The 15,309-nt window shown below is 39.5% G+C and overlaps 1 protein-coding gene across 1 annotated transcript in view; it reads right to left on the reverse strand.

Moving 5' to 3' along the window:
- Positions 1–15,309, reverse strand: part of LOC118335591 (thrombospondin type-1 domain-containing protein 7A) — a 146,876-nt gene that overhangs the window by 89,916 nt on the left and 41,651 nt on the right. The window contains exon 2 of the mRNA XM_035671955.1: positions 2,503–3,337. Within this exon, the coding sequence (XP_035527848.1) occupies positions 2,503–3,337 (835 nt within the window). The remainder of the gene's footprint in view (positions 1–2,502; positions 3,338–15,309) is intronic.

The raw sequence follows: 15,309 nt of genomic DNA on the forward strand, positions 1-15,309 counted from the left end.
TTAAATATAGTTGAGAGAGAGAGAGAGAGAGAGAGAGAGAGAGAGAGAGAGCACACATGCATTGATATGAGAAGATTTGGGGAGGGCCCATTCACTGTACCTTTTCAGCGGCCCAGACATTTCTGTGGAAAGGTCTGCTTTTGGATGGCCAAAAGAGTTCTTTTGACAGTCCACAAATTCAACTACAAGAGCCCAGAGAGCGGTGGGGGTAATGCAGGTGGAGCTGTTTGGTAACAGCCAAAAACACCAGAAAAAGGATTAACTTACACTACAACAATAACAGTTTATACATAAACCATTTCACATACAATCCACTGCTCTCCCACCCACACGAAGCAGATAAACGCTAGAGCAGCATGTTACGTCTTCTGGCACGACTGAAATTGCTGGAGCGGCTTTCTTCCTGCCGCTTCACACAAACAGGGGACTAATTTCAGTATCATTTCACTTCAGCTGCAGATACAACAGGGAGTAGAAAAAAAAAGAAGCCGTATGTGGCTACTTTTGTGCTTATTGATGCAGTTATATCTTCTGTAAGAGGAGATGTGTTTTGGATGCTTGTAAACCTTTTTCAAACTCTGAAAGCATCTCAAACCCTTGGGAATGTGAACTATCCAATCCAAGATGCATGAAGTTGTTAAGTGTAAATGGGGTCACTATGTATAATGAGTGATAACACCAATTAACCAGTCAGGAAAAATATACTTAGATGGTCTGACTACTGTAGGGGTTTAGGTTGATGGTGCCTTCCTATCAGATCTTGGGCTGCTGCTGGTGTCAGATTCATTTCTTGGGAGTTAAATGTTTGATGTGCATTTTAGGCAGAGACTTCGGCTGAGAAATGAGTGGGAATTGAGAATTTTAAGTCAGAGAGTGTGACTTTGTAGCTCACAGCAATAATAATGTCAGGACCAGAGGTTAGATCCCACTTGGATTAACCAACACTATAAATGTGGAAGCACTCATATAGTTACAGAATGATTTGGGATAAAAGTATCTTCTGAAGGCATAATTCAGTGACCTATTCAAGTAATGATTCTTTGATGGATTTCCGTTTTGACAATTTTACAGGATACTGTTCAAAATTACTGACTTGTTTTATTGGCTGCTTCTTTCAAACCATTTCTTTACCTACATCTTTGTAGTTTTAGCTTAAAACTTGTCTTTGAGCTCTATGTAACTCACCCCTCACACAGACTGATAAACAAGAGATGGATAGAGGAGGTGTTGTTCTTGCTCCAGCTTGAGAAAATGAGTGGCTCCTATGACAAGTTTATTTAGATATGGTCCCCATTTATTGAATATGTTACTAACTCCATGATGCTATCTGATTGATGTTGTCCTATTTAGCTTGCTACTACCATAACCCACAACTAGTGTTTATACATTGGATACCTGTTTTCGCCCCTTTCTTTTCATCTATTTATTTATTTAATATTTTACCTGTTTTACTCTTATCTTTCTATTTTATGGTATTACTTAATGTATAAACATTTTGTTTGGTCATTTCTGTTTGTTTTTTGTTTTTCTGAGTATGTTCTTGGTGCCAGGGGAGATATACAGGGTTGGTAATGTTTAATATCTTTGCACATGGGAGTGTATGTCTCTATAAATGCAAGTTATAGTTATAAAAAACAACAAACAAAAAAGCCTTGACTCCTAAATCAATGTCTGGTCATGCAGATAGTTTTGGTTTGGACAACTTCCATCTTAAAACCTCAACACATTAAACTGATATTATCTACATGGCTTATTACGTAAGTAAGTCCTTTGAAGTTGTAACATTAATCTTAAAATACAGAAAACAAATCTTCCCATCACTATTCAGATTTAATGAAGTCAATTTGACTTCATGGCTTAGCAAGTAAAACATTTTGAGTGACACTTGATTTGTTCAGTTTTTCTTGCAACATATCATTACACATCCATCCAAAACCACAGGACAAAACTCAGAAAATTGCCTTATTTTGTGCCAGAGAAAGCTGTGGCTAAGATTGATCTCATGTCATAAAATGAGCTGCTTTGCCAGCTCCATCCTTGCAAGTTGACATCAAATACACTGTGGTAGTTGTGCCTCATTGCTCTGACAGCACAGCAGTGACAAAGACACAGCCGATAAACATCCTCCCCTACGTGTCACCTACCGACAGGGAGATGAAAAACTTTCAAGAGGACAAATTTGGCATCATGTTTAGCTGTTAGAAACTCACTGACTTAAGGACCAGTACAGCTAAACATAAAGGTAAAAGGTACCTGAAAATATGAGAAGCACTTTACTTCCAATCATGAAAGTCAACACAATACATTACTGTATCTGCAAAAGGCCTGGTAGATAATGAAGCCATATTTTAAAATGAGACAAAAAAAACACAAACTAAAGTATTTATCATTAAGCTATAATTCTGACAGATCTTTCATCAGTGCCTATGCTGGAAACTTGATGGAGTATATACTAGTGCTGAGGAAAGAAAAACATATTAGCATAAAAATGTTGCCACTCACTTGCGTCCCACAGCGCTCCCATTCCTATGTATGCAGGTCACGTCCCGAGTCTGGTAGCCCACCTGGATGTCCCAGAATGGACTCTCTTGCCGGTTAAGGCGATTCCTGGTTCGTTTCTTCTGAATAAGCTCCCTGGTCTCTGGATCTTTGAGTCCTGCTCTCTCCCTGAACCCCTGGCCTTTACCTTTCCTGCGCTTAACTTGGCGTGTTGTCCGAGTCTGCGGGAGGGTGCAAGGGTTCCACGGTCCAACCCTGAGACTGTACATGCCCTCTGGACCTGTGCAAGGCCCCGGTTTACAAGACTGGAACTCAGTTAGGTTGGGACAAACAGCGCCTCCAAAAAGTGGAGGAACCAGGACACTACGCACCCTGTTCCTGAGGCCTGTTCCACAAGTTTTGGAGCAGGATGTCCATGGCGAATACTCGGAAACCACACAATCCTGGGGGCAAGGGATCAAACATGCCTGCTCCAGGCGAGGCTTGGGCTCAAAGTACTCACAGATGGCATCCTCTGCTGGAGACCCGTCAGACTTGAGCATGCAGCCCACCTCCCGGGTCTGAATGCCCTCTTCGCCTCCACTGCATGTGAACGGCCGTGAGGCCCCAAAGGTCCTTGCTGAAACTGGCACGCACTCATTCCAGGCACCCAGTTTCCAGTCATAAAGGTCCTTGTGCCAGTCACACACACGGAAACAGTTTCTCTGGTTGGACGGACGCTGGCCCTGGTCACAGTTGGTGTGAAGCGTCGTCCAGCCGTCCACATGGGCACACCAGACTGCCCGGCTTTGGCTGCCACCTGGGCCACAGTCGCTGCCCATGCATCTTCCCCATGGACCTGGGAAATAAATTAACAGGCTGAAATTACAATATGAAACAATAAACCTCTGAGCTTCAGATGTAACTCCAAGAGAGGCAGTCTGGTGTACTGTAAGAAACCTCTAGAGCAAATTGCTTCATTACATAACAAAAACAGAAAAAGGGGAAGCATATTAGTTCTTATCTCAGCTCTACGTTATGGATGGAAATCAGAATAATGATGCAGAATAATGAATGGAAAAGTTGAGCCATTGCATTACAGTGCACTGTTAAGTTATGGATAATTAAAAAATAAAACAAGACATAATTGCGGAGGCTGTGTATTGATTGGACATGTTGAATGAACAAACATCTTGTAGTTACATTAGTAACATCAACAGAGATCAATGGTACCATTTGAAAACTCTTGTGCTCTTTAAAACAGAAATCCATATCATGCAAGCATTAATTAGTACGACACTTGAAACCCTCTAACGCTAAAGAAAGAGTATTTACTTTAGCTTGTTGTCAACTGAAGGAAAAAGCCTATAATGCATCTTCAAGGATGACACAGTGAATTCACAGACTGCTCTAATGTGATCCTTGATGTAAAGTGTGCTGAAAAGCTGTTGGCAAGCCACAGCAGATGATGTGTGAGTGCAAGCAATATGCCATATTTAATAAAAAATAATCTGTCACCTTGTTTTGTGCAATGCCTGGGTCAGACACAACAATTCTTAGTGCATGTTAGAAACTATAAGGGTGGGGAGGGATGATTAGGCAATGCAAATACAATGTGCAACAGTGCAGATTATAAGTGATCAAAAGAAAGTGTCTGAAAGCCAATTTACGGCGGCCGTGAATAATCTTTTGCATTTATCAAACTCTATTGGCAACCAGCAGGAGTTGCAACAAACATCGATACAACTTTGATTTGTCTGTACACAAGTCTCTGGCAAGCCTCCTCTTATCCTCTCATACTAATTGCAGTAGAGATCCAGCAAATAGTCCTAGAACAGGACTGGGGTAGTGAAGTGGTAGTCAAATAATCATCCATCATCTCAGAGATTTGTTTTAATTAGAAAAACAAAACAGCAACACTTGGCTGACTTTTCTTACTCTCAACAGAACCTCGGAAAATAACAAAATCAACATTGAATTGATCCTATTAAGTACTGTATTGCCTGTGTAGCCAAAGCCAGATGTAGCTTCCTCTGTGCCATAGAACCCCATTAATGTCCAAAAACTATTAAAAACACAGCCGCACTGTTACACTGAGCGACATGTTTCTTCACTACAGTGAACATGAGCACTGTGGTTTAATGCCAATAAATCCCATATACAACATCCTGCTGCTTTAAACCTGCACTACTGCAGCAAATGTCTATAATGTCTACAGTGCCCAGCTTTAAAACATTGAAACTATATATTTGTGACCCATTACATCTTCATGGGAACCAATAGGCTTTAGGCTGAGGGACACAGACAGGGAAGGGAAAGTGCTGACAAATGAACTAAAATGCTGTTACTTTTGGTCTTTTTATTGGATTTGTTATGAATAAGAGAAATATAATAATAACATCAGCTTTGTCACAGTGGCTGTTTATAGCATCGTACTCAGATCATTTATTGCTGGCCTATTCAATTGGCAGCCCCGTGGGTCCCATCCAACCCACAAGCAACCTCAGAGTGGCCCAGCAGATCTGATATATAACAAAGTAAGTAAACTACATACAGTATACAGTTTATGGAAGTAGCTAATGAGTGAAACATCTTGCCTTATTCTCAGCTCTGTTGGGAATTGCACATTTACAGTACTGATTGGGAAGGATGTTTACAGATGTAGCAACACCACCAATTATATCTTTCACAAATCTGTGTTTTCTCATGTGTCAACGCTTATTAGCTTTTTAAAACATCTGGTTATTGAAATTCACAAGTAGGGAAGAGCTCTACTGAAAATGTGTCTCTGTCAACACGGAAACGAACAATGAAACTGTCAGTTTGACCCTGCCTGGACTGGCAAATACTTTTTTATTCTACTGCCGTATCTAAACGTATGTTAAACTTGCATTGAGCCTGTTGCAGTAGAAAAAAGAAAGAATGCATGCTGGCCATCATAGATGAAGTGATAAAAAAAAGCTTTTAAATAGGCACATGAAAATGTCTGGCTCATCTACATTTCCTGGTTTTAAAATGTGGCCCAACTGAATTTGTAATTAAATAATCCTGATGCATTGTTATGAACAACTCTATCAACCTTACACAGATACAGTTTTATGTTTTAGTTTATTTATTGCTCCTTAAGGTATACGTCTCTGCAACTAAAAAGCTCAATATCTGCCCTGCCTTGTACATAGAAACAAAGAGCAGCTTCCACACACTAGAATCTGCACATATTATTTTATTATATTTAAGCTTTTGGTCACGCCCCTTTGCCCCGTATAACTTCTCAGTTTATGACTGAAAGTTTGTATGGAATCAAATAGAGAACGCAGGGCCTAATTGTGTGTTTCTCCACAAAGAAAACTTTGCTGAAACCGTGAAAACTGTCTTAACCCATTCAGTTCAACTCAGCTGCTACTCCAAGCAAGTTGAAAAACGCTAATTAACACAGGCTCTCACCGTGTTATCCAAAGGCTATTGATACTACAAGGAGCAAGGAATCAAACTAATTGGGCAGCTTCACATTTCGCCCCACACTAACCTCCTAGGTAATTGATTATATTAGCGAGTGGCCTGAGGCTGATTGGACCCTCAGTGGGCAATGGGCAGTCGGTGAAAGGGCAGCTCATGTTGACCCACGTGCATACAGATTTAAAAATCATGCCTGGCAGAAAATCAGGAGCACATTTCCGGCAATGATTGCCTCTGATGAGGCTGCTTGTTGCCTTGTCTCTGATCTCAGCTGCTGATGCAGCTGACAGGATCTATCTCCAGTCGACATGATGCTGCATTCACAGGAAGCTCAAAGCAAGTCCTTAATGGTTGGTTTACTCCTCATTGTATCGACACACTCGATCAATGTCCAATCATCAAGTCATTTGTAGGTGTTCTGGGAATCTACAGCTCCAGATCACATCATCCTGATGTATATTTAGTAGTTTTTAGACACTCTGGGATTAAAAACTTTATTCATACAGTAAAATACATTTAGTATTCCCCAGACAAATCCTCTCAGGTTTTTGTCTGAGTTCATAAAATCTATGTGATGTTTATTTTTAATCCAGTAATAGAAAAAGGCAACTTTGAAGTTTTGTCTTTGCAATACAAACTGATAAAGACACTGAATGTTATCTCGAGAACTGATATTGAGTTTTCAGGCAGAGAAAGAAAATGAAGTAGAGAAAATGCTCGTCCAAAATCTAAAAGCAGTAGAATCAGACTGATTCTGCGGTACCAAAATAAAAACACCTCCCACCCAAATGTTATCCATCCCAGATAGAAGTTATCTTCTCCAAGACAATTCTCTGGCACAGCTCTCACAATCAGACTCCTCTAGCTCAGGATGTGGAATAAAACAAATTCTCCACAAATAAAGATCACAGAGCTTGGCCATATTCAACTTGCCTCTTCTAAGAAGGCACAGTGAGAGTCTGGTGTGTTCTGTATCTTGTCCTCATTAAGGATGTATTTCTGTCTCTAATGTCCTACATAACATGTTTTGTTACTGTATGTCAGATCTTTGCAACTGTCTGCCTGTTTTCTCTCGCTGTTTACACACAAAAAGGAAACCTTCTTCCCCAAAGAGTCAATGTGTAGCCGTGGTAGCCTACAGCTAACTTTTCAATATTGCAGGCGGTCTGACAGAACCATTTGACAGTGTGAAAACAAACTGTGTTTCACCTCCATTTATAATGTTTAGCAGAAAGTATTATCCATTACTGTACTGTACATCAGGTCTCTTGAAAAAAATATTAGTTGTTATTTCTTTTGACATAGAAATCAGAAATGTACCAACTAATATCAAACTGACATGGAAAATGTACTTGATTTTTGCTTTAATTGTTTGCATTCATGTGATATTTTGTAGTAAAATCAAACCTAGAAGACAAATGAGCAAACATAAATCCAGTGCAAAGTTACATCTTGGTGAGACTACCAGTTCCAAGCATGTGCATGCTCTTGAGGAAGCTTGCACAGACTGCAGGTACAGAGCTCAGACATGTGCAATCTAAATGTAAATTTAGTTTTAGCATTCATGCAACTGAAAAAATATCCTTTTCGTGTCTGTTCATTATTAAAACTGATATATTATTACTGACTTTAAATTCTTGTCAGATTTCATGTAAAACAGGCAGCATGTTCGCATCAGTGCTGCGCATAAGCCAATCAGAAGTGGGGGAGGGTAAGAAAACCTTACTGAGCCAAAAAAATACTGTATAAAGAAAAACTAATCACTAAAGTGTAAATATTTGAGAAAATATACCATTCCTGGTGACCCTGCTGTTTAATAAAAGTGTGCTGGGATTGAGAAGATGAATTGATTTTATTGATATATTTGGTAAATGTGACAATTACTTAACATAATGGATCATTATTTTCCTCTCTTACTTGTAGAGGGTGAACATATGTATTTATCTTTAATCTCCGCCATGTAGGTCCAGTTTCCCTCCACTAGAAAAATATGTATTCAGTACTTTAAAACATAATGTATGTCCACATCATCCATGAGATACTGTGATTGGTGGAGAGTAGTGGTGCTGTAATCAAAATGCTTTCAGTTTGTGACATCTATCTTGTCTGAACTAGATAGTCCACTTCACTAAGAACACAAAATACAGTAAAACTCTGCAAGCTGGAAACTTGTTGGAGTTGGAATATTTGCTTCAAAAGGCAGATAAAAAATTCATGCTTGACCTGGAGCGACCTCTGTCACTGAGCTTGTGTTTGTGCTGTATTTGTTGACACCGTAGTAAGAGATGAGCAGCACAGTGAAAACAAGAGGATGAGCCAGATGACCTGTTCTGACAGTAAATGTAGGAGGAGAAAGATGTGCTGACAACATGAAACAGTGTAAAACAATTTAAGTATTAATTTAGAAATGTATTGTGATGCTAAACAAATCTGCTGAGAAGTACAATACACTTTAAACAAATCATTTATGAAGGAATCCTTCAAATAGAATAACTAATTTCAATATAAAAATCAAATCGTTGGATCATATATTATTATTCACTTTATATTATTACTCATACTTCTACTTTTACCGTTTATTCTCTTTTATAATGAGCTAACTTTAACTGCAATCGCAATAGAAATAACTAATATATATACTAATAGAAGTAAGTGCTCACTTTCACATGCACTAACACGAGGGAGCCATAAGGTGTTAATGAAGATAAAAGAAACTGAAAAAATCACTAAAAAGAGAAGGAAAGTTCTGTAGGCGCTTTTAGCTAAATAATGATAAAATTAGCTATTCTTTGTTTGACTTGGGGCCCCGACGGAGCCCTCAGAAGGTCTCCCGGGAGTCCCCAGGCTCCATACTCGGGACCTTTGCTTTGAACAATATATGTGGAGTGTGATATCCTCACTGTCGGGGTGAGAGCCTGATCTCTGACTGGGCCTCGAGTGTCTATTTAATGAACAGCTTCTTTGTCGCAGCAGGGTCAGCTTCACTAATGAATGGGTCACTGTGTCGCTCTCTCTTTCTCTCCCTGCTTGTGTTTGTTTATTATTTCTCAAATCCACAGCATCTTCGCTCTTGCACTTAAAGACAGGACCTTTCTCTCAGCTCAGGTCAGGGTTCATCTTTGGATCATCTCGGCTGTCTGGCTGGAGCTTCACCGCGATCTGCCAGTGTCTTGACTTCAAATCAGGCAGTCTGTTCTGCCATTTATAACTATATGAAAAAGGTCGAATGAAATACAAGCCGTTTTCAGAAAAATCTGTAAAATTAAGTTTCAGTGTCAGTGCACTCTTAAGAACAGTGTAGAAAACTCGCCCTTAGTGGAAACTGAACGCTGTCAAAAGCCCTACAGGATATTGTCAGAGTATATCTATATGCTATACAGTAATAAGAAGCAGCAGTCTGAGGGGGAAAAGTGAGTTAATGTATAAATTGTGTAAGCCTTGGGTCTCTAAAGATTTGTTCTCCCACACAGTTCCAGTAAATGAGAATGAGTTCAGTCAAGTTGTCAGATTAAATCAAAGCTTAGAAAGATGATTTTACAGAGGTTTGATTTTACGGACGACTATATTTATTTTATGGATATGGCTCACAAACAAACCTTCTTTTAATGTTTTTGGTAGTATTTTAAGGTTCGTAAAAGCCTGAACGAATCGTCCAAACGCTCCAGAGAAGCTTGTTTCATGATTAAGAGAATGTGAATGGTGTCTTAAATCTCATGAAAAAGTGCCTGAAAATTGATCCATCAGTTCCACAGCAGCAATGCGAGATGTCAGTTTGATTATGTAACCTTTTTTGTATTTAAAACCCAGCTACAGTGTTTTTGCTGCTCTGTTACTTTCTGCTGTTTGAGTTGTTAAAAAAGCAACCTCACATCGAGTTTCTGAGTGTTCAACACTCTATATAGCTTCACAGTTTAGACAGAATTAATCATATGAGCTACAATGCGATAATTGCATGTTTGCATAGCCTTTGGGAGAGCTAAGTATTACCACATTGAACTTGCCATGTTGAGTCACATTAAGCTCAGCAGAGCATTTGTTTGCCAAGAGCTACAAAACAAATCTGGTGTTCGAAGGGGCCAACTGTGCATTGTTATTGTGTTTAAAGAGCACAGCCAGCTATAAATACAGTTCTCAGACAGAAAAGATTGCCGTTCACATCATGCTATTCCTAATGGGGCGCGGTCAAAAGATCACTATTTAGCACCAGATGGACATTAGCCTCTTGGTCTTTAATGGGCCACAGTATGCATCAGGGCTTAGCGTGGAAAAGAGCAAAAGTTAAAGGAGAAAGGAAGAAGACCAGAGGCTAATACTTAACATCTGAAGGAATACTTTGAGCAGCTTAGCATTCATGGATGATTGTTAACCCTGGCCTGCATTCAGTGTGATCGGTGCCCTGGGCTGTGCGGCACTAAGCCACATTGACTAAGGCTCTCCGCTCACACTTGATCTAAATTACATTAGCTGTAATACCGTGATTGTGCTTGCATGGCAATGCTTGAAGGAGCTTCTTTGATGACTCTTTATTCATCACGTCCGGCACCTAACTGCGAGGCAGACATTTTATCAAGTCGCACAATGTTAAATAGTCTTCTCCATTTTTTATCTTTGCTCCTCTCTGAATGTACTCCATATTATAGATGAATAACAGCAACTGAGTGCGAAACATCACTTAAAGCTGGAACGTGTAAGATATGGCTGGAATTTTAGTTTGTGAATGTTTAAATATTCAAAAAGTGAACTAATATTATCTACAGAACGTGAAGGTAACAGTTCTAGGTTATCACAAAGACGATATTTTGTGTTGCAGAGATATCTAACCGGCAAGCTCAGGCCTGTCCTGTCTTATTATACAACTTGTGCCTCGAGACACTACAGTGAGTCACTGTAGCGTCAAGTTTGCCCTCAGTCCATGGAGAGATAGAGAACCGGGCAGAGCGGTGGGACAGAGCCGCTGCTAGCTGACAGACAGCTGCTGAGCGCGGGGAGCTGAGGATGAGGGAGCCAGGGGCAGAGCCAGAGCTTCTGGAATAAACACCCGTAGTCGTGCCGGATTCTTCTCTGATCCAGAGTCGTTAACCGGCGGGAGAAGATGAACTTTCGGGATTAAAAAGTTTGTTTATCTTCTGCACCAGCAAGCCACGTTGACACTGCTTCATATTTATACAGACAGCGGCCAGAAAAAGGAAATTGCTTATAGAGAAAAGTAAGCAAAGAAGTTGGACTACCTGGTAAGTTCTGAAAAGATGTCTCGATTCCAGCTCTCAGTTTTATTCAACTATGAATTAAGTTAGCACAGACCTGATCTATCAGAAATCAGTTCAGAAAACAAACATTTTAAAAGCTGTTTGCTGGTCGTCTTCCAGACAATGCATGAATTCTGACTTTTTACAAGTCTGCATCCTTTTTATCAGTTTATTGCAATTAAATCACAGCAAAATCTGTTTATTGTGGGTTCATACTGCTGTAGTAAGTGGGTTCAGCGGTTCATGGTACTGGACATTTGATTCGCAATACATTTTTGAGGCCATTGCAAGGTTTATTACGTCTGTCTAACTGTTTATTTTGAACAGTGTCACCACATTGAGGGTGGAAGGAGGTGAAATGCTGTCCAAGAATAACACATTGCACCTTTAATAACTGAATGTAGCAAGTTTATCATTAACGTGGATGGATCTTTTGAATAAAATATTGAATATTATGTAAACGAAGGTCATACAATTGATACTGACTCAGAGTATTTAATCATCATATTAATATTCATATGGTACACTCACAGGAAACTAGTTAAGAGCTGCATCTTCAGTCCAGATATAGCTCGTAGATACTACGCACATGCTTGTATGTACATTAACAAAGTTACTGGTTGATGTGATTATTCCTTCTGCCCATACAGCCTGTGAAGAGATCCTTTCCTAATGCTATTCCAAGTAATATCCACAGAGTTTGACCAAAGCTAATATGAGGCCTCAGCAGACATATTAAGTGAGTATTTGTAGCAGCTGCAGTCTTTTTAGTACAAATTTCACATTCACATGAGGGTAAGCAGCATCATCACATTTCTAAGCACCTGAAATTGAAGCTGAACCAGAAAGACACAACAAGCAGTAGAAGAAGCCAGAAGTGAGCAACAGAAACTGGAACTTGTTGTTCTGTTGTTTACAGATTCTTCTGTAAGCTCAGAAACACCTCCAGAGGATGGAGGATTGACAAGATAAATTACAGAGACCTTGCTCCAATCCTAACAACACCCACATGCTCAGTAGTGACGATATCACGATTGGCAACATCAAAGAAATTCAGCAAATTCTCTGAGTCAAAGGGTCACGACCAAGCACCGAGCCAGAGTGAAATACCTGCAGCTTATAACGCTGCTTCTCCATTTGGCACCAGCGCGTTTTACAAGAAAGTGTCTGACTTCAAATGAGCCATTCTGGGTTTTACAATTTAGACTGTCAGCGTCTTACACTCACAGATTCCCACGAGTGGCCTGTGTAGAGTTTCATAATGGAAGAATGTCAAGACTGTCAGATACTATAACATTCATCTGCAAAACAATAAACTTCATAATTTCCCATCACATCATCACAACTCACATTCCTTATCGGGCTGTAATGGATGACAAACACACAATGCAACAGTTAAAGGGGCATTGTGACAATACAATGCATCACAGCACACACGTGCTAAAGTAAAGACACCTGATTTCCTTCCAAAAGAAACATGGTGACCTTGATATTCCTGAGAACAAACAACAACAATAACAATAATTATTTTGGAAACAACAAATATGGAAGTATCCTATTTATTTTACTGAAAGATTCAGAAGCTCACAGCCCTTAGTATTTCACTGTCCACACTGAGCTATCATTATTAATATGACAAATGGAAACCTTTGCATGAAGAAGGCTATATTTTAAGGTATACTTTTTGAATACATAAGCCTAAACACATCAGTGTTTCCAAACCTGTGTGATGAAGGCTGAATTATAAGGCTGCTTTGGTACTAAACATGCTACTGCTACTACCAAAGTATGAAGAAGTTTGTGAAAGTAAATGAAGAGACGATGAACCAAATCCGATTGCTTCAGACGAAAAAAGAAAACGCGATGCGGCTCGATGCAGACTGTCGGGCTGAAACAGCTGCTGATTATCAAACACACACAGAGCCTTCTGTGTTTGTGTTTTTCCTCACACATCCCCACTTGATTGTGACTGATTGAGCGACCCTGTCTCTACTTTTGTCTCTAAGTTTTTTCTTTTTCTCCCGACATTGAGCTGAGCTGTTTTGGTTAATTACCGTAAAGCAGACGTACAAGATGATGGATCAATCAATCCATCAATCAGCATCACCCGCTGAGCTCAATGAGATTGTGACATATCGTGTGATCAATTTAGTTTCTAAATGACAGCGTTAACAATGACACACGGCCTTTACTGTGTGTAAAAATAACTTTAGAAAAAAAGCAAAAGGGGGGCACAGCAGAAGTCTGGCAACCATTACTGTACACATCCGGCTCAGGTAAACACTGCTGAGCTCTCCCAGCCCCAAAGTCAACTTAAACACAAAACACAAAGTCATTTACAGAGCCTCCACTACCAAACTGTATCAGGGAATTTAACAGTACTAACATTATGCACTCAGTTTTTCTTATATCAGCACTATATGCAACTAAATTCTACACACTGGCCCTTTAATTACAGTTTTCTTGATATTTAGAGCTACAAAAATGTGTTTATCAAGCAATTAGTCAACTGAAAGAAGATTATTCATCATCATCACTTGTCATGTTTCAAGCAAAATAATATAATTACTATATTATCTTTTGGTGGGTTTGCGCTGCTGGACAAGACATTTAATGATGATGAAAATATTCTGCAGATGAATTAATAAGGAAAATAAGTTGCAGCTCTATTGGAATTGTTGTGGAAGTGTTACACAAAGGATCATTCTGATGCCAATGCTTTTAAAAATGTGTCACCTTCTACAATATCTGTGCATGGAAACTACAGTATGGTTGGTAATGGTGCGAATGGTTGATAAAAAGGCTATGTGAAATGTAAAGGTCTTTGACGGGATGCAAAGCTGGGTCTAAGAGTGTGTTAGTGTTACACACCCATCCACCACATTGATCTCCACTCCCTCACTTTCTATCTCACTACATAACAGACACACCATCTGCATTGATACTGAACCTTGGCATGGAATTATGAGTTGTGCAATCACCCAATATGGTTAAAATTCCTTGGATACTGGAATGTCAAGAAACAAGATTGCATAAGTAAGTAAATGCACCCGTTGCTCAATTTGTTCCCATTTATTTGATATTTGTTGATGATTGTGTGTTGTTTATTCAATTATGTTGGTTGTTTCCTGTAATCATCTTTAGCTGTTGTTTGTTTTCACCTAATTGTTAGTTTAGATTATTTTGTTTCATGTATTTTACACTTGATTGTTGTTGTGATTAAATTATTTACTGTGTGGACCCCAGGAAGATGAGCAAACCACTAATGTGGAGGCTAACAGGGATGCAAATAAGCTTAACACTGGTCTTTAGATAGTAAATAAGCAGCTTCTCATGCTGTGCTGCTGTACTCAACATGCCATGCTTTTAAAGTAAATGATGTCTAGACACCCTCAACGGCAACGGCGCTGGTGTTTGTCACAATGTACAGTAGCCAGTCTCACTAATGAGGGAGTTCACAAGAAATTATTGATGATATTATGACAGGGAGCAAGACTGGCAAGAGTTTTTATGTTTTCTTTGGAATAAACGTCTGTCTGCTGGATTGAAAACAAATTGCTTCCATCACAATTAATACTTCTGATGGTTAAACATGCATCATTTGAGAGCTGATCTTGATTAGACACATTAGTGGCATGATGTTTTTCTTCAAATCATCTTAATGTGGGAAAACAGGGAGCTAAACATTATGGTAAAAAAGAAATATGAAGACACGTGTAAGTTCCCAAAATACTCCAAAAGGCTGAAGCTGGGAAAAACTCCCTCTGCATTTTAAGTAGAGACACTGAAGAGAAAACAGAACAAATAACAGCGGCCGTACCCATCACTGTCAAGGTAAAAATAAATATGTGTGTGCACTGCGGCTGTCTGTTTTATCTTTATTTACCAAGAAATGAATGCTTTTGTTCTGCAGTGAGGTGATACAAACATCACAAACACATTTACACCCAAGAGCTGTCCGGCACAACCCGGGTCCTCCAACAGTGGCCACTGAGCAGCCTCACATGTCTGCTTTTGTTGATTTGTTGACTTGTTGACTCAAATCTGAGCTGACAGCCCCATGGACGTTCCCTAAAGGGGTGTGATAGTTTGGCAAAGGGTATAGGAGCGAGGGTGTGTGTGTGTGTGT

The sequence above is a fragment of the Morone saxatilis genome, unplaced genomic scaffold, assembly GCF_004916995.1.
Source record: "Morone saxatilis isolate NCDOM2014 unplaced genomic scaffold, NCSU_SB_2.0 Contig24, whole genome shotgun sequence".
NCBI classification, from domain to species: Eukaryota; Metazoa; Chordata; class Actinopteri; family Moronidae; genus Morone; species Morone saxatilis.